This window comes from Ostrinia furnacalis, unplaced genomic scaffold (genome assembly GCF_004193835.3).
Source record: "Ostrinia furnacalis isolate ACB-3 unplaced genomic scaffold, ASM419383v2 OfSCF7552, whole genome shotgun sequence".
Lineage (NCBI taxonomy): Eukaryota > Metazoa > Arthropoda > Insecta > Lepidoptera > Crambidae > Ostrinia > Ostrinia furnacalis.
Genome location: NW_021137791.1, coordinates 197,879 through 216,253, shown reverse-complemented (window position 1 = coordinate 216,253; position 18,375 = coordinate 197,879). Strand labels below are relative to the sequence as shown.

Here is an 18,375-nt window from a genome sequence, read left to right as displayed (position 1 = left end):
ATTATATCTATGTACTAAATGCATTGTGTACGGATATCTAGGGTGGCTTAGTAGTTGGAATAGGTGCTTATTGCAACCAAAGTAAATAAGAACTTTGGTGTGTCAACAATAATAACTTACATAAGTTAAATATTGGTTTCAGGTGACAATATCGGGCCCCATAGCATCATGATCGAGCCTTCGTGAACTAGCCGAGCAAGAAAGAAATCTGGTAAGTGATTGTTATTTTAGCAGTATATTTATTTTGTTTTGTTTTTATTGAACATTGTGTTGAATTTGTGTTTTATTATTACATCTGCTTGTTTCAAGCGGCAAAAAAAAATTTGGTCACTCTCAAATCAAATTAATTTTGTTGCTAAAGATACCACGTTTGATGGAACTTGACGGATTCATGACATTTATACACACATTGACATTATATTGCTGTCAACCGCTCGCGATGACACGTAATGCCGCCCCGGTAATTTGTAAACAATCGTATGACAACTGCGGGCGATAACTCGATAACATCTTATGGGCCGTAACGTAACGCTGCCGATGCGGCCAATAACGCCCAACTGGAGCCATCGCAAACTAAATTGACTAAAATTATCGGCGATTTCTATTTATGTGTGACAGCTTGTTTTATTGTTAAATGATTATGGAAGCCAAGTTTTTGACATCAGAGTTCAATATGGATCACATGATAAAATAATTTCAGTGTTAGATATTCAATTTGGACGACAATTTGGCAGGGAGAATTGGTAGGATAAATAGTCAATTAGGTATTAACAGCTAAGTTTCAAAGGAAAACAGAATACATTCCAATATTATGTTGCTTTTGTAAGCAAAGTCTAAGTCCGGGAGCCATAGACAACGTTTTATAAGTTTATAGAAATATCCTAACATCCATACAGGTATCCATCCGAGTATAATGGCATAGCATGACTCGTGCTCACCATATTACATTATTTTGCTTCCAGAATGCAATCTTGTAACCACTACCTCAGCTTTGTAGAAAGTATGCAGAAAACCACGTTGAGAAGGTTGTGTGTATAAACTTCTTATTGTGTGTCTACTAGTATATCATAGAACATCTTTGCTATTAATATTGATGCAAGATAACTATTGAAATTGCTCGCTAACTATCCAAAGTCACACCCCAGACAATTAACTCCAATAGGACGTAAATTATGTGAATATCGCTCGAGTCGAATCGATAGCAGTAATCGATGGCGCCCCGGCACCGGGTCGGTGACTCGGATACATCGAATAATCGAGTCACGATAATCGCGTCGTTCAAGACCGTAGTCTGACCATAATTAGAATTTATGCAGTAGAATTTCATGCACTTGTAGTTTGCTAAAGAAGAATTGCTTTAGGCAGGCTATATCGCAGTCGATGGCAAATTGTTAAAATTGTAATATTTTATACATGGCAATCCATTTTTAAACACAATTATCAAAGACATGCAAGATAAGTTATGTCTCATCATCATCATCATCATCATCATCATTTCAGCTATAGGACGTCCAGTGCTGAACATATTCCTCCTCCAATGATTTACATGTTGATCGATTCGTACCGGCGTGCGTCCAGCGCCTACCTGCTACCTTTATGATGACCTTATGGTTGGATGTTCCACACTGCGTTTTGCGGTACGCGGTCTCTACTCCAGAACCTTGGTGCCCCATCGGACATCAGTTCTGCGTACTATGTGCCCTAACCATTGCCACTTCAGCTTAGAGATGTCTATTACTTGTTTATTTATGTTTAATCTAATGGGCTATACCTGCCAATTAATACAAAATATGCAAATCCAAATACTCCCGGCATAATTTGCTAACCAAATTGCATCACAACTAATGCTTTGGTCAACTGCCCACTTCAAAACAGCGTTAGAATTACGGCGCCTTTGAGTTGGATCGGCCGCGCCGCTTCATCCATATTCATCCAGCGATCCAGCTCTCGGACTTGAACCCTACCCTACAGCGGCTGAGGTAAACTGCGCCAATTTGATGCTGGGGTAAACGGTATACTGAACTTCATAATGAGGCTTAAATTTTTTTGTCTAAATTCTTAAATGTATTTACTATGAAACATTGCCGTCAATCTTAATTGTCCTGAAAGTCTTAACTTTTCTCGTTGAAATTTTCTTACATTTTTTAGTGAGAACGTCTCGTTTTTCCTAGATACCTCTACTCAGCAACTGACTCTACTTTTTAACAGACTTCATTACAATAAAAATCCGAGAGCTTCACGCTCAGTGTATTATGAATAGGGTTATGCTTGATCTTACTTCTTGTTGTAGACGAACACTCTTGTCAATATTTCTCATAAATGATATTAGGGCACAAAGTATGAGAACTGTTGACGACTTGTCCTTTAAGGTTTCACCATTTCTTAGCTACCTTCCTATACCTAGTATACCCATTAACAACACTGATAAAAAAAGAATTGGTTTTAGTATTGCCATTCAACCAATCATTCAACCGATTGCCTTTGTGTTGTGTGTTAAAACAAATATTCTAAACCACAAAGCCTTTGTCACTTTTAAATAAACAAATCCTGAACTCGTCACTACGTAAAAAGTACAATATTTTTCTATGAAATCTAAAATTAAAAATACCTCCCTCAAACGGATAGATTGTACCGAATTCAAATAAGTAAAATCGTCGTACTTTGCTTAAAATTCCCCTCTACTTTCCTGGAATAATAAAAGCATCTAACGTAGATTGTCACCCAATCGAAAGCGCCTTCGATTCCACGTAGTCTTTGCCCATTTTATTTGTCTTTGACAACATTAACTTCATTGGATTCCCTGCATTTTATACAATTTCATTCCATTTGACATTTGCTATTAATGCTGATTTTTAAGAGGAAATGCAAAATTGTGGCAGGTTGAAAGAGAGCCAGAGTTAGGTAGGTAAATCGCGTCGAGATTTTACTGTGTAAAGCTTAAAGCTTTTCATAAAGCTTTATTTCAATTAAGAGTTAAGCATTTTTTTTAAATATAACATAGCTCTTCAACCATCGACAAGAAGTTGTCTCTTAATGTAGGTAATGTTTATGAAAAATATGTAAATAAGCCTCAAAAACCGACGAATTTGAGTCGAACAAATACGTCAGGTATTTACGAATATTTGGAGCGTATTTTTCTCAGATCGTTGGCATCGTGTCCATTTGTATCTGGAGCGATTGCTCGCGGGTGGGAAATTGTAAGCGTTTACATAACATTCTGTAGACAAACGAAAATTTAGGTTATTGGAACGAAACATACTTTCGGTTGTCAAATCGTTCGTAATCAGTCTTCACTAAGCGTCATACTTCTGCCATTTGCTAAGGATTTGCATGTAAATCTTGAAGCACGTAAAACTGATTTCTTCCCCACACTTTAAATACTATTTAAGGGCGGGAAAATTTGTTTTTTATAATAACTAAGTAAGAAACATCTACAATTTCGTATCCTATTTGAAAAACTAAGTGCGTTTAAGCACGGGTTTATTTAGTCAACTCGACAATTTAGTTTCCCACAGGAAATCCTTGGGGGAGGCCTTTGTCCAGCAGTGGACGTCTTTCGGCTGAAACGAACGAAACAACAGAGTGGTTTCTAAATATAGCGGTAATAACGAAAGTAGCTTTCAGGAGGCCGTTTGCAGAGCTGAAATAATCAAGTTGTGTGATTACACACTCAGTTAAAGTACCATGAGCGTGGAAGTTGAAAATACCCTCCTGAAGGCCTCCCTTTAATGTTTCATTTGATTGGAGGACAACAAGGATCGTGTATCCACAACCTACAAAGCGAATGAAACCACTTTGCAGGTTGCAAACGTTGTGCATTTTGCTTGCACTTGTGCGTGCCATGGCAAATGTTATTATGCCTATGCCTTGCTTTTTTTTTATGTGATAGCAGGCAAACGAGCAGACGGATCACCTGATGGTAAGTGATTACCGTCGCCCATAGACACCCGCAGACCCAGGGGCGTTACAGGTGCGTTGCCGGCTTTAAGGTAAAGATACGCTCTCCTCTTGAAAGCTTGCAGGTCGTATCCGTCCGGAAACACCGCAGACGACAGTCCATTTAATCTATTCTTATATCAGAATAAGGGCTACGAAAAAAGAATATCCAGGGTATATCTTTGCTACCGTTGCAAAAAATCGTTGGTATTTCTAACTTGGTTTGTATCTGACCTAAATCTCGCCAGAAAGCGATGACAAGATGAGGCACGTTTACCTGTTCAGTAAATACTTAAGAAAGATCCCATGCTTACAGGATTGCGGGTAAAAAGCATTGTTACCTTTTTTATGCATAAACATGCAAACCTAAAGTCGTTTGTTACATTTTTGAGTGAGTACGAAAATAAGCATTGACCTATTTTGATTCAAATTCAAATTGTTTATTAAGATAAGATTGCATAGTAAGTCGTTACGGTACATGTTCGCTTCACTGGATGTTAGTTGTGAAGAGATGGAGACACTGTCTAAAGTCTTTCCGTACTTATTTTTAAAGTGTTTAGTGTTATTATGTTACATTGAACTAGCAGTTGCAATAATTTGTTTAAAAACTAAGGCAAATGAGTCTTATAATAAAATGAGTCATTATCTGTATTGGGTTCGCCCCCATTTAATTATGAAATACATTTATTTCAGTAAATAATTGTGGCATGTTTATTGCCGTAAATAACTTCTAAAAATAAACATCTTCTTTGTCATATTCTTCTTACAATAGCTTTGAATTTCATAAAGCAAGTTCCCTACGGTTTCCTACACGCGCCGCGAATATTCAAGTGCGCAGGATTTGGTTAATGCGTCTAACAGAATACAGCTCGTTTTCAAACGGACAAAGATTTAAGTTTTAAGTCCTCCGAGCAAGGTTCAAAATGTAAATAAAATTTCTGTGTGCAGCGAATAGTGTGTAAAACAATTCGTATACATTTTAAAGCATTTTGACTAAGAACGTAACCGCGGTTGGGAATGTAGAATTTTAATAATAACCTCGTTTCGTTTTACTTAAACAGATCAAATAAATTTTAGGTAATACAAAATCCTTATGTGTATAATTAGAAAAAAATATATAACAATTTTTTTATTTGAATTTAAGTTTTTTGGACTATGAACATTTACCAACAGAATATTTTGCAAAGAGTGGTGAAATTCCTATTTAAAATAAATATCTCTAACATAGAAACATTTTATTTCTTTTTAAACTGAATTATGTATATCAACACCATAAAGAATAATTTCATTCGTTCCATTCCATTATCCTTATGGGGTGCAGTCATTACTCATATATTTTAATAATGTTTCTCATTTATGATTCTACCACTCCACCAAATTCTCTTATTTATTTTTCATACCCTCTTCCCGGGTTGTTTCAAACAGATACCTTTATAGCGTTTTAATTCAATATTTAGCCACAGCCTAAAATACATAAGAGCATGTCAAAGCACTGACTGCACTATTGTCAACATAATTGATCCCATGAATATTCGTGTATCCGAAACTTATTGAAAACTGTGAGCATCATCACTATTCAGGCTCCGCTCCCTCCTGCATGTATGCGCAGTATAATGTACAAGCACTTAATTATCATCCCACTAGTGCTGGGACAAACTCTTATCGATAGAAAAAAAACCCATCTAAATCATGTAAAAATAAATGTTGCCATGAAAAGTTATCAGATCTCATGTAGAGTCAAACTTCTACACTGTATTTTGTGAAGTTAAGGTACACTAGGCTTGTACCCTAACTTCACAAAATGTACATCTTAGTCAAAATTATGCGGCATAGGCCGTTTTGCCACCGTCACAATGTAAGGTGAAACATGACGACGTATTACCTACCTACTCTTAAAATGAATAGTGAACTTTTCTCTTGTACCTTTAATAGTTTTGTATAGTAACGAAATAACGGAAAATTACTTTCTATAAAAATGAATTACTCACGTACTAGCAAAAAATAACTTCGATACCTTCAGCCCTTCTCGCCCCATTTGCATGTAGTGTGCAGAGCGATTTAGTTTCCAAATTCACTACTTAGCGTTAAGGAGGATTTTAATATGCATCTACTTTTTAATTTACTTACTCATTTATGCGTCTTTTTTAAGGACCATTTAAATTTATGTTTACTTAGTTAAAATAGCAAAGCGAGAAATAAATAAACTGAATCCTTCGGGGAGGCCTTTATTCAGTTGTGGACGCCATTCAACTGATGCCTGTTTCCACCATCAATCCCTAATTTTGAAGTGACCCGTATGGTAACTCATAACAGGAATTTTGTTTTCATAGGGATTGATGGTGAAAGCATGAAACGAACAAAGCGAGCAAGAAATATTTAAATAATTAGACCTGATAAGAAAGAATGAAGCTGACAAAACCTTTGATAGATAAGATTTCATAAAAAAAATCAGTAACTCGTCACTAATGAGCACTGTGCAGTTTATGAGTCAGTTAAATGTTTATTTTTCCAAAACATACAAGTACCATAACAAACTTTTTCATAACTGCTGGTTACTTTACTCGTAGCTTTTTCTATAACAAGATTTTTGCATTGCTCACGTTTATCTTTTTTGTTGCTGTCATTACATGAATTCAGAGTGTTTCTCATCATATCCGAAATAACAAACAGCTAAAAATGCTTTTAAACTGTGTTAACAAAAAACTACGTTATAGATAAAAAGCTATACGTCTCACTTTCAGACTAAAATGACACTAACTTAAACTGGCACTTCTTACATTTGAAAAGGCATGAATACATTAAGGACGAAATGGCTGAACTAGAAAGTTATTTGTGCGTGTACTTAACAAATTATTAAAAATGTGTTAGAGTTATTAGACACGCTCACAAACTGTGTTTGTGAGCGTGTCTGTACGCTCTTTTGTGATAGAAAAATGACTGCCGTCATAAAATGTAACTCGTGTAATATAGTGATCGACGAACTACTATCGTATGTGCAAAATAAAATTTCGATAGTGGATGAAGATACATTAGTGCGGATTTGTACTACGTCGTTTTCGAGTGAGGAAATTAAAAACTCGAAATCCCTGCTCTTCGAGTCCATTTCTACGGACAAAATAAAAATAAAAAGGAAGAATAAAGGCAAGGAGGGAAGAGACATTATCGACATTATAAACTTGTTTAAATCAACTGAACCTGATGTGATACCTATTTTTGTTGCTCGTCAGCTCGAAAAGTTACCGCCGATTTTGTTTGACCACCTGGACTGTACGAAACTATTGAAGGACTTGCTTAAAGTACAAAACGAATTGGATTTCATTAAATCTAATTACGTGACACAAGATCAGTTAACTAACTGTAAAGATGAACTGCTCCGAGACATGAAGAACGAGTCGTTATTGCCGATTACTGCACGGAATGTGAATATAAATCGTGGTGCATGGATCTGTGACAGTGGCCCTATGGGTCTTTCGCATCTGGATAATAGTTCATCCCTAAATAAGTCATTCGACAACAACGGTGGAAATAACTCAGATAATTGCAACGGTTTGCTAGAATACAGAGAAATGGAGGTAATCTGTAAACAACGCGAGTGTGAATCAGCTGAGCTGCGTGAACGATCGCCCGCGCTCGTGAGCGATAAGCGGCCGAGCGGCTCCGACGGCTGCCGAACTACTGATGTGACGTCACCGCGGCCAGGCAGTGAGCGAAAGCGAAAGCGAGTTGAACGCCACAGTGCGGTAACGGTCAGTGAAGCCACAGATGTTACAAACGTAAACAGTTCTGAGAATTGGCAGACGGTGTCTAAGCGTAAAAAGACTAACTACCGTTACCGTGGTACAGCGGGTATATCAAGGGATATGGAGGGCAAGTTCAAAGCAGCCGACATACAAGTTCCCATATTTATTACCAAGATACATAAAGACACTACTGAAAAAGATATACAGGAGTACATATACAGAAAAACGAAAGAAATGATAAATCTGGAAAAAATCTCCTTTAAACAGGATCGAGATCATAGTGCGTACAAGTTTTTTGTATCGGAGCATAAGTTACCGGTGTTCCTAGATAACAAATTGTGGCCGCAGGGTATCCTGTTCAGACGATTCGTGAATTTTAAGCGGAAATATGCGAATGATCGTAACTTTGTTTCGGCCTCTAATAATAATTATGAAAAATAAGTATGATGCAAATAAAATGTATAACTTGGCAAGTTTTAACTGTAAGAATGTCAAACGTTCAGTGGATGACGTAAGGCAACTGTGTCGGACATCGCAAATTATCGCCCTACAAGAGCATTGGTTGCTGCCGCATGACATCGATTTCCTGAGCTGCATTGATGACGAGTTCGCCTACACTGGTATTTCTGCAGTGGATACGACGGCGGGCATGCTGCGCGGGCGACCCTACGGAGGCGTTGCTCTATTGTGGCAGAAAAGTGTGTTCCCAAACGTGTCGATTGTGCCGTGTAATAATACAAGAATATGTGCAATTAAAATAATGTTACATCAAAAATCGATATTAGTGATGAGTGTATACATGCCAACAGACAGTGCTAAAAATTTACTGGAGTTCACTGAGTGTCTTGGAACCTTAAACGCTATTGTTGTCAGTGAAGGTATTGAATCTGTTTACATGCTCGGCGATTTTAATGCGCACCCAGGTGAGCAATTTTACTATGAATTATGTAATTTCTGTATTGACTTGGAATGGTACTGTGCAGATGTTGTGAAGTTAGGACTAACGTCTGACACTTATAGTTATGTGAGCGATATAAATGGTTGTATGAGCTGGCTGGATCACTGTGTGGTCACAAAGTCGGCACTTTCAACGGTTCATAACATATCTGTTAGGTATAGTCCGGTAGTCTCTGACCATTTCCCTTTAATAGTTCAATGTAATTTTAATGTTATTCCTCCAAAATTAATTAACTTAAATAATAATTCTAAGCTTGATAATAAAGTACAATGGGGGGTTCGAAATAAAGACCAAATTGTGCATTTCAATAGATTATGTCATGAACGGTTGAAGGAAATAGATTTTCCTACGGAATTCAGACACTGTTGTGACAATTATTGTAGAAATATAAATCATAGACGTATTATTGATAAAATGTATGTAGATATAGTAGATGCACTGTCCAGTTCTGCTTCTGATAGCTGTGTTGCAAGTCGGGCTAGAAAGAAAAAACATATTAATGGTTGGAATATGCACGTTCGGGAGGCTCACGGGAGGGCTAGGTATAAATTTCAAGTGTGGGTCCTTTGTGGCAAACCGCGAGTAGGTTGTGCTTGGGAAGAAATGCGTGAAAGTCGAAGGATATTTAAATCTCGTCTAAAGTTGTGTCAGAATAATTATGAACAAATAAAGATGGATAAACTCGCTTCACTACATTCTAAGCATGATTTTCGTAGCTTTTGGAAAACTACTAGTAAATTTAATAATAAACCTGGTTTGCCTGTGAGCGTCAGTGGATTCCATAGTCCTAAGTCTATAGCTGACCTGTTTAGGGAACAATTTACCGTCAAATCGCCCTTGGGGCCATCACAGATTATCTGTGGAGTAGGTCCTCATGGGCAGGAAATGAGTATTAGGTTCACGGCGAGAGACGTGAGGGAAACCATTAGATCTATATCGGGAGGCAAGTCACCCGGGCACGACAGTCTCAGTGTAGAACACCTCAAGTATGCTGGAGTACACCTGCCTAGAGTACTTGCCATGTTTTATTCTCTATGTATTGGACATTCATACCTACCAGCTAATATGCTGAAGACTGTGGTAGTCCCAATTGTGAAAAGCAAAACTGGTGATGTAAGTGACCATAAAAATTATAGGCCTATTTCATTGGCCACTATTATTGCAAAGGTTCTTGACGGTTTGCTTAACACACAGCTTGATAAGTACCTTAGCATCCATGATAACCAATTCGGTTTCAAATCAGGACTCTCCACAGAATCTGCTATTCTGTGTCTAAAGCAAACTGTCAGGTACTATACTGATCGATGTACGCCTATTTATGCGTGCTTTTTAGACCTTTCAAAGGCCTTTGACCTAGTTTGCTATGATATTCTGTGGCAAAAATTAAAGAATATAGCTATGCCACAAGAACTAATATACATCTTTCAGTTTTGGTATCTAAATCAGGTCAACTTTGTTCGGTGGTCAAATGTGTTTTCGGACCCGTATAGGTTGGAGTGTGGGGTGAGGCAGGGGGGGCTGACCTCTCCGAGACTTTTTAACCTGTACGTCAACGCCCTAATAGAGGAGCTTAGCAGCACGCGTATCGGATGCCACATTGATGGAGTCTGTACCAATAATATTAGCTACGCAGATGATATGGTGCTGCTGAGTGCCTCAGTTTGTGGACTGCGAAAGCTGATAGGTACATGTGAAGCGTATGCTCTTAGTCATGGTCTTTTATATAATGCTAAGAAAAGCGAGTGCATGGTCTTTCGGGTCAAAGGGAAGAGTTCTGACACCATTCCGCCCATTAAACTGAACGGTACCATGCTTAAAAGGGTCGACCAATTCAAGTACCTCGGTCATTTGGTGACCTCTGACCTGAGGGATGATGCAGATATGGAGAGGGAGCGAAGGGCGTTGTCTGTTAGAGCCAATATGATAGCGCGCAGGTTTGCTCGTTGTTCGGGGGGCGTCAAAATCGCTCTGTTTAGAGCATTTTGTACGTCTTTCTACACGAGTGCCTTGTGGGTGGCATATACGCAGAAACAGTTCAACGCCCTTCGAGTACAATATAATAATGCGTTCAGGATGCTGATGGGGCTGCCGCGGTACTGCAGCGCTTCGGGGATGTTTGCTGAGTGGCGCGTCGACTGTTTCTATACGACGCTACGGAAACGGTGCGCATCCCTAGTGCGCAGGGTCCGGGGCAGCCCCAACATCATCTTAAACGCACTCTCCGCAAGATTTGACTGTCAGTACATTAATCATTGCTCTATGATTAATGTACTGACTAACGAACAAATAGCAAAATGCATAAATTGACTTGTTTGAATTGTTTGAATTTAATTTAATGTGAATTGAAATGAAATTTAAATATTTTATTATTATTATAATTATTAACTGTAACCTTAAACCTATGACTGTGTGTTGAAATAAATGAATTATTATTATTATTATTACTAATAGTCCCGTTAGCCCCTCGTACTAAGCTAAATATGCTTGCTTGTATCTCGAGTGAGCTCACCACAATAGTCGAGCGGCGGCGTCGACCGAACCCGCGTTCCCCGGATCACGAATCGGCCAGTCCGACCCCTTCACCGTTCGGCTATCGTGGCTTCAAATTTCTCTGATCCATGTCCCTTCTCATAGTCAATTCTCCCCCATCTGGGGGTTTACACCACAAAAACGGTACTTCGCGTCGAGCTGTTAACGTTGTTTTGATAACCAGTGACTAAAGAAAAATGTTCATCTACCTACAGGGCATCGACGAGCTCCCCGAGCAAGTGTCATCGCTACTGCGGCTGGCGACGCGAGCGCCACCTATCGCGCGCGCCGCGCTCGCGTGGGGACTTTCCGCGCTTGGAGCGTTACTTATACTCCTAGCGGTCACCTGCCTCATACGGTGAGTAGTTAGTTAGGTTGTTGGTTAATAGATGACGCTAGTTCAAGTGTCTAACTGGACAATAGCACAGAATAAGTAATAGTACAGGTACAGAAGGATTACTCCGCAAGACGATTTAAATAAATGCGAGTCTTGCTACGACGCGATACAGTGGAATTCAGCTCGCACAGCACTACGTACCTACAATTTTATTCACCTACAAGTTTTGTCTCTTTCTATCGCGTGCCTCTGAACTCTTCTTACGCTGTTAGGGTTGCTGTCTAGTGAAAAAAATAATTAATCTACTTATATGTCATGAGGTACGTACCTCATGACACGTATGTATGTAAGTACGCATTCATTATGGAAAACCTTGGGAGAGGCCTTTGTCCAGCAGTGGACGTCATTTGGCTGAAACGAACGAACGCATTCTGAGCAGTAGTCATGGTAGGTTAGGTTCCTATACTATCCTAATAATTATTGATTACCTACATGGCCAACATACCTTTCAGCATCTTTGGGAAGCGAAAAAAAAGATAAATCCGGTAGATTTCTTTTCGAATTTAAACACCCGAACGCCGCACAATATTTCTTTCTCTTTATGTCCATTTTTAAATAATACTTCGATCATAGAATTATAATCATACTACAACGCACGCCAGCGTCCTGACGGGCGCGCGCGTGACACTCGACTGATATAATACCCGCCGGCGGGGCGCTTCGCTGTAGGTAATTATCGGATGTACCGCGCGGAGTGAGCCAGGCCTGACAATAGTAGGCGTTAGTGGTCGAAGTTAGTTCGAGGTTCTGATCAACAGTTTATTATTATTTGTATTGATTATATTAAATTTTGTTTGTACCTATATCAAAATTGTTTGTTTCCCTAATTTAAATAAATAAATAAATAGATGGGGTTAGTTGCTGTGGCTGGCCTAATACGGTGAGTTAGTTAGTTTGTTGGTTAATAGATGACGCTAGTTGTTTAAATGTCTGGCTAAGATGGCATCAGCAGTTGAAGATCAATATCTAGAGCGAAATCGTAAGGGATCTGTGTCTAAGTTAGACAATAGACGACGTAGTTCGAGATTCTGACAAACAGATGGCGTTAGTTAGATAGTTCATGATTTTGGTCAATGGGGTTTTCGCGATTGAAAAATCCGCCAGATGGCAATACGTAGACGCGAGGTCCAAATGCTGCATGATTGGTTATTTTTGACATGACATTGACAGATATGTCAAAATCCACCAATCATGCAGCATTTGGACCTCCCGTCCTGTCTCATCTGTGCTCCCGTCTACGTATTGCCATATGGCGGATTTTTCAATCGCGAAAACCCTCATTATAACGTTAGCGATTAAATCTCATTTGGTAAGCAAATTGTTCAGAAACAACATACGAGTAGAACTTTTTTTCGAAGTAAGCACAGACCGGTAAACTACAGAAAATAGATTTTAACTCAAATTGTTTGTCCTCAGATCATCCCACCGGCAAAGCACCCTCCGACTGGAGGGGCACGCGGTGGCCAAGCCTCCCCCGGCCAAGGCTCCTTCCAAGGACAACGGCTACGAGCTCAACAGCAGGCGGTAACGGCCCGGGGTTCCTTACACCCCGGGGTCCCATACGCCCCGCGCCAAAAACGTCTCTGGACAGGGTGACTTCACAAAAACACTGCAAAGATTAGGTCATTGTCAGGTCGTTTAGACTCCATTGCAGGAGCACGACTCTCTAATTTACCAGAGAAAATATTGGAATCATCATAAATAGTCTCCATTGCAGGAGTATAAATTTACCAGCAAACGGAGGATTTGACTCTCTGGTGGGAGAGGCCTGATGTTAAAAAAATTGGGTAATTTTTGCAAAATTATATTATGATTCTTGCATTGTGTTGAGTGTCTTAAATAAAATATTAGGCGCATAAAAGTACTAGCGGGAATCTTCAAGTGCCAAAACAGGATCGAAAGCCTTTTTGAAGTCGCTCAAACCGTTTTAGCGTTTCTAGAGACCATTTGAAACTGTCTTAAGACTTTCAACAATAGAATCTCATTGCGATAGTTGTTTATACAAATTCTTGTCCGAATCTCTTCAATTATTTGAATTTTGGATATAGGGAGAAATAATGGGCTCAGAGTAGTGCCTTGTAGGACTCCTGAGAACTGTGGCCAACTGTGTTTATAAATTGATCATCACAACATTATTATAATTATTAATTTAATTATTAATAACTGCAGAAGTCTTGAGACAGACAAAGCAAGTTAGACACATTTTATTATACATATTGTAAATTGAATACAATAAAAAAATAGGGTGAACAGCACAATTTTTTGACTGTAACATTTCTAAAGTTTTTTCTTCATCTATTTCGTGATCAGAAAATTGGTTGTTTACCGTATTTTTTATTCCTAAAAATCGGGAAAAAGTTACTTTTCGAGTGGTGATATAATTTTCATCACTAGAAGACTCACTTTTTTGTTTAATTTAATAAAAATGTAACGAATATTACGATAAATATAGGCTTTAGATTTAAGCCTCCGTTCCGGCGAATGAAAAAAAATATTAGCAAAATGATTTTTTGGCATTTTTTTTTATAATTTTATTTTTACTCTTTTTAATAGTGTACCACCTCATAATGTTGCTATTTTTATGCTTAAGTCTTACATTTGTGATAGTCCTATCATATTTTTTATTTCCATTATTGAAAATGTCAAATATAAAATATTTGAACAAATTACTATTAATTTTGTAAATTGACTTGTATAATTTTTTTTGAGAAAAATTAGGGATTTTTTTAAAATGATTATTATTATTCGTTAGTTGTGACTGTTTATTTTTAATACTGTAAATACAAATTATTTTTAATCTTTTTTCTTTGGGCTTCGGGATGCCATTACGGTTGCTGTAAGTGACGAATGTATTAAATGAAACTTATTTTTTATTTTTACCGATAGCTGCTAGTCTTACATGGGTCCGTCCTTAGGTATATTAGGATTTTAACACTTTTTTATAACTATTTTCATAGAATAAAATCTACCGAGGCGAGGTTTCTATATAATAATCTACTCTATTAACAAAATGTTGGTGGAAATGAATACATTTTCATTTGAAATTCGCTAAAATATGAAGCGAAGTGATTATATAAACAGATAAATGTGGCAAATGTCTATAAAACTATATTTTTGTAGATTTATATACCTACAATAGTGCTTTTCACAAAGTAAATCTTGTAGTTTAAAAATAAATAGGTATTTTTAAAACACTAGCGCCACTGTCAAGAACTTTTTGTGAAAAAGACTGAGCTATTTCCATAGATTAAAAATAGACAAATGTCCAAGTTCCACGGCCTGTTGTTTTTTGATATTATTCGAGGAATATGTTTTTAAAATCCAATTTTTTAATTGAATCAAGAAGATTTAAATCTGCTCTCTTGCTGTCTCTCATTTCTATTTAAAATGTTTATGTAAAATGGCAATTTACCGTATTTCTTTTTTAAAACAGCAGGCCAAAAATTTACAGTAAAATTTTGATGTATGTATGGTTTATAATAAATGAATGTATTTTAGATAATTTCTCCAATAACCGGTGCTAGGTTTGTCTTTATACTGTCTTCGCAATCCATTTCTTTGTCTTCCAAGCGCAATGTGAATAGATATAGGAATCTAGACCAATTTGAGATGGTTACAGGACTTTTGGCGGGAATATAATGGTCAATTACCCTTATTTATACCTCGACAACATTAATAACAAGTTATAATAAGGAACATGTATGATTCCATTGGAAAAAGGCTTTTTAAAATAAATTCAGAAATGCAAACACAATAATAATAAGGAAATTGTAAAATTAAACAATCGATTTACATATGACATTTCCAATATTTGAATAACATTAATTTATTTTTAAAATATTATTATATTTTATTTGTGCAATTTTAAAATGTGTTACTATAGATGACCCACGCTGAACTGTCCCACCAAACTCAATGACAGGGGGGCGCTACCATCGTTCAACTATATGGTTTCAAACATGGCAAAAATCTGAACCAGCGATCCGGTATTGACGGTGGCGCCCCTCTGTCAATGTCATCCATAGGACAGTTCAGTATTTTGGAACTATACAACGCCGCCTGAATAATTTATTTTGACAGCTGAAGACAGTAGCGCCATCTCTTGGTACGATCAATGAACTAACTAGCGCCGTCTATCGGTCGAAAGACTCACTACGTCTATTGTACATTGCGGTGATAGTACTTAAATATAATTATTGTAAACAATATCAACGAATTATTGAGATTCTTGTATATTAGTGCAGTTACTTGCTCAAATTGATAATATTGCATCACGAGTTATGTATGTGGACCATTGTTTTGTAAATGTAAATAAATAAAGGTGTAAGTTATGTATTTTTGTGTATTATTTGTTGACAGACAAAGTTGCAATCAAAACTGACAGTTGTAATAGCGAAATCGCTTCGTTCAGACTTTGTTTTGACGTATTTCACGTATTGCTTCACGTAGACAAAGTGACATTCGTCGTAGTTTCGATTTCGTTATCGCTACGCTACCTTGTTAATCTGCGTTGGTAAGTTCATAGTTATTTCGATTAGCGAATCAAAAAAAATCAGTCAGTCCTAGTAAAAATATGTGCGGGTAATCGCATATTTGCTTCGCCAACTTTATTTTACTACCGTCGTTCAGTGGTCGGAGCAAGCCTCAGTTGACCGGCGACGCTCAATGCGCACACTCGTGTCGCGCACGTTGTAGTCTATGAGTGACGTTCGAAAGACAGTGCCTTTTGCGATTGTTCGCGTGTGTAGTGAAACGTGCTCCGATTACCATCATCATCATCAGCATCAGCTCCGAGGATACTCAGGCAGTCTGCGGATTGGCTTCCGTCCGTAGCGAGCGTCGGCTTTAAGGTAGGTGATGCTCAGATTACCTGTCTCTGTATTGCGAGTACTGATCTACCTTTCATAAATTTTATATACGAACTGTATATATATTTATATATATATTTCAAATATCCAGAACCAGCGTAATAAACACAATTTTCAGTGCGAATCGCGCACAAATACCAATGTTACAATACGATCAAGTTAACTTCGCACATTACTTTTCTCTATGCTTCGCACCCGGCAGCTGTCACATCGACACTGCGGGGTTATAGATGACCCACGCTGAACTGTCCCGCCAAACTCAATGACAGGGGGGCGCTACCATCGTTCAACTATATGGTTTCCAACATGGCAAAAATCTGAATCAGCGATCCGGTATTGACGGTGGCGCCCCACTGTCAATGTCATTGACAGGACAGTCCAGCATTTTGGAACTATACTCCGAAAAACATTATTCGATTATTGTCATTCCTCTCACGCAAAGCGAGATCCAGAATGAGCGACAGTGACAGATAGACCCGAAACTACGTAAATAATAGCGTCTCGCAGTAGCCCTGCTGGTAAGGAAGGGGCGAACGCGGGTAGGTTTAGATTAGGTATTTAGCGTGGATTAGCGGGGAGCCAGTCGTGATTGCGCTGAATTTTGTCAGTATGTGTGTGTATTGGCGCGCTCACATACAAACCGCGCTCGGTGCGATTCTATGTAGATGACCTACTCATTTGTATTTACTCTGATACGAGGAAAAGTCGCATTCCAGCGTGGTGCGTAGTAAACGATCGCGTTGTATATATTTATACATTCAGGATAATAAACAATTGTACAATAGGTTGTAGATTTGTAGTTTTGGACACAGAATCGCAATCAAATATCAAATAAAATAACAATAATTTTTTTAAAGTAGTTTATTAAGCAGTGGTATTGGTTACACAAAACAAAAACTTATTAAAATAAGCTAAAGATGTAAACAACTCTACGGAGCTTTTATATTTAGTAACAAGATCAGATCTCCCATCAAAATGGCGACTCAAAAGTAGGTAAAGATCCAAAATAATGAACTGTCCTATCCGTGACATTGACAGCGGGGCGCCACCGTCAATACCGGATCTCTGGTTCCGATTTTGGACATTGGCGGAATAGTGTGCCCTCAGTGGCGAAAAAACGCAAGTTCATCGCCATAAACCAAAGAAGAAGAAGATTTTTGCCATGTTGGAAACTATATAGTTGAACGATGGTGGCGCCCCCTGTCTATGAGTTTGGTAGGACAGTTCAATTTAGGTCGTCTTTATATTAGAAAAAAATTTAAGTCATACAGCCAGCGTCAAATAGTTCGTGACACCCAAAGTAGCCAAAAAGTTCGCAACACGTCTTTGTTACAATGAGGGCTATCGTTTTAGCGCTCACCAGTTAGCGCCACTGTAGAGTTAGGTCCTGTCACTTGCTAGTAGCGAAGACAGTGGCGCCAACTTGTGAGCGCTAAAGTGGTAGGAGGACTATCGCATTTGCACTCATCAAGATGGCGCCATTGTAGAGTAAGGTCCTGTCAATCGCCAGGGGTGCCAACTGTTAAGTATAAAAACGATAGCCCTCATTGGAATAAGGTTGTGTTGTCAACTTTTTGGACACTTTGGGTGACACGAACTTTTTGAAGCTGACGTACCTACTTGAATTAAACACTTGCTTTAAAACAGTACAAATAATTATATCACTATTCTAAGTGGTGAAATCAAATAATATAACAATAGTGCATTGATTGACAAGCCTCCGAATTTATAACAATAAAGGCTTCCTTAATTGTACTCGCCCGCTGAGTTAGGTCCTGTCACTCGCTTGTGGCTAAGAAAGTGACGCCAACTGGTATAGATGAACTACAACGAACTGTCCCACCCGTGACATTGACAGGGGGCGCCACCGTCAATACCGGATCGTTGGTTCCGATTTTTGCCATGTTGGAAACTATATAGTTGAACGATGGTGACGCCCCCCTGTCA

The 18,375-nt window shown here is 38.3% G+C and overlaps 1 protein-coding gene and 1 long non-coding RNA gene across 2 annotated transcripts; both read left to right on the top strand.

Moving 5' to 3' along the window:
* The first annotated feature begins 6,828 nt into the window (after positions 1-6,828).
* Positions 6,829-8,142, top strand: LOC114365074 (uncharacterized). The gene has a single exon (XM_028321530.1). It carries the CDS (start codon positions 6,870-6,872, stop codon positions 8,115-8,117), a length of 1,248 nt encoding a protein of 415 aa, XP_028177331.1. The 5' UTR covers positions 6,829-6,869; the 3' UTR covers positions 8,118-8,142.
* Positions 8,143-11,382: 3,240 nt separating this feature from the next.
* Positions 11,383-15,284, top strand: LOC114365067 (uncharacterized). Its single transcript, XR_003656907.1, has 2 exons — positions 11,383-11,521; positions 12,977-15,284. It is a non-coding gene; the product is annotated as an uncharacterized LOC114365067 (long non-coding RNA).
* Positions 15,285-18,375: the final 3,091 nt, after the last annotated feature.

Excerpts from the sequence above, each read along its gene's own strand:
- LOC114365074 (XM_028321530.1), top strand. The coding sequence starts at position 6,870 with ATGACTGCCGTCATAAAATGTAACTCGTGTAATATAGTGATCGACGAA.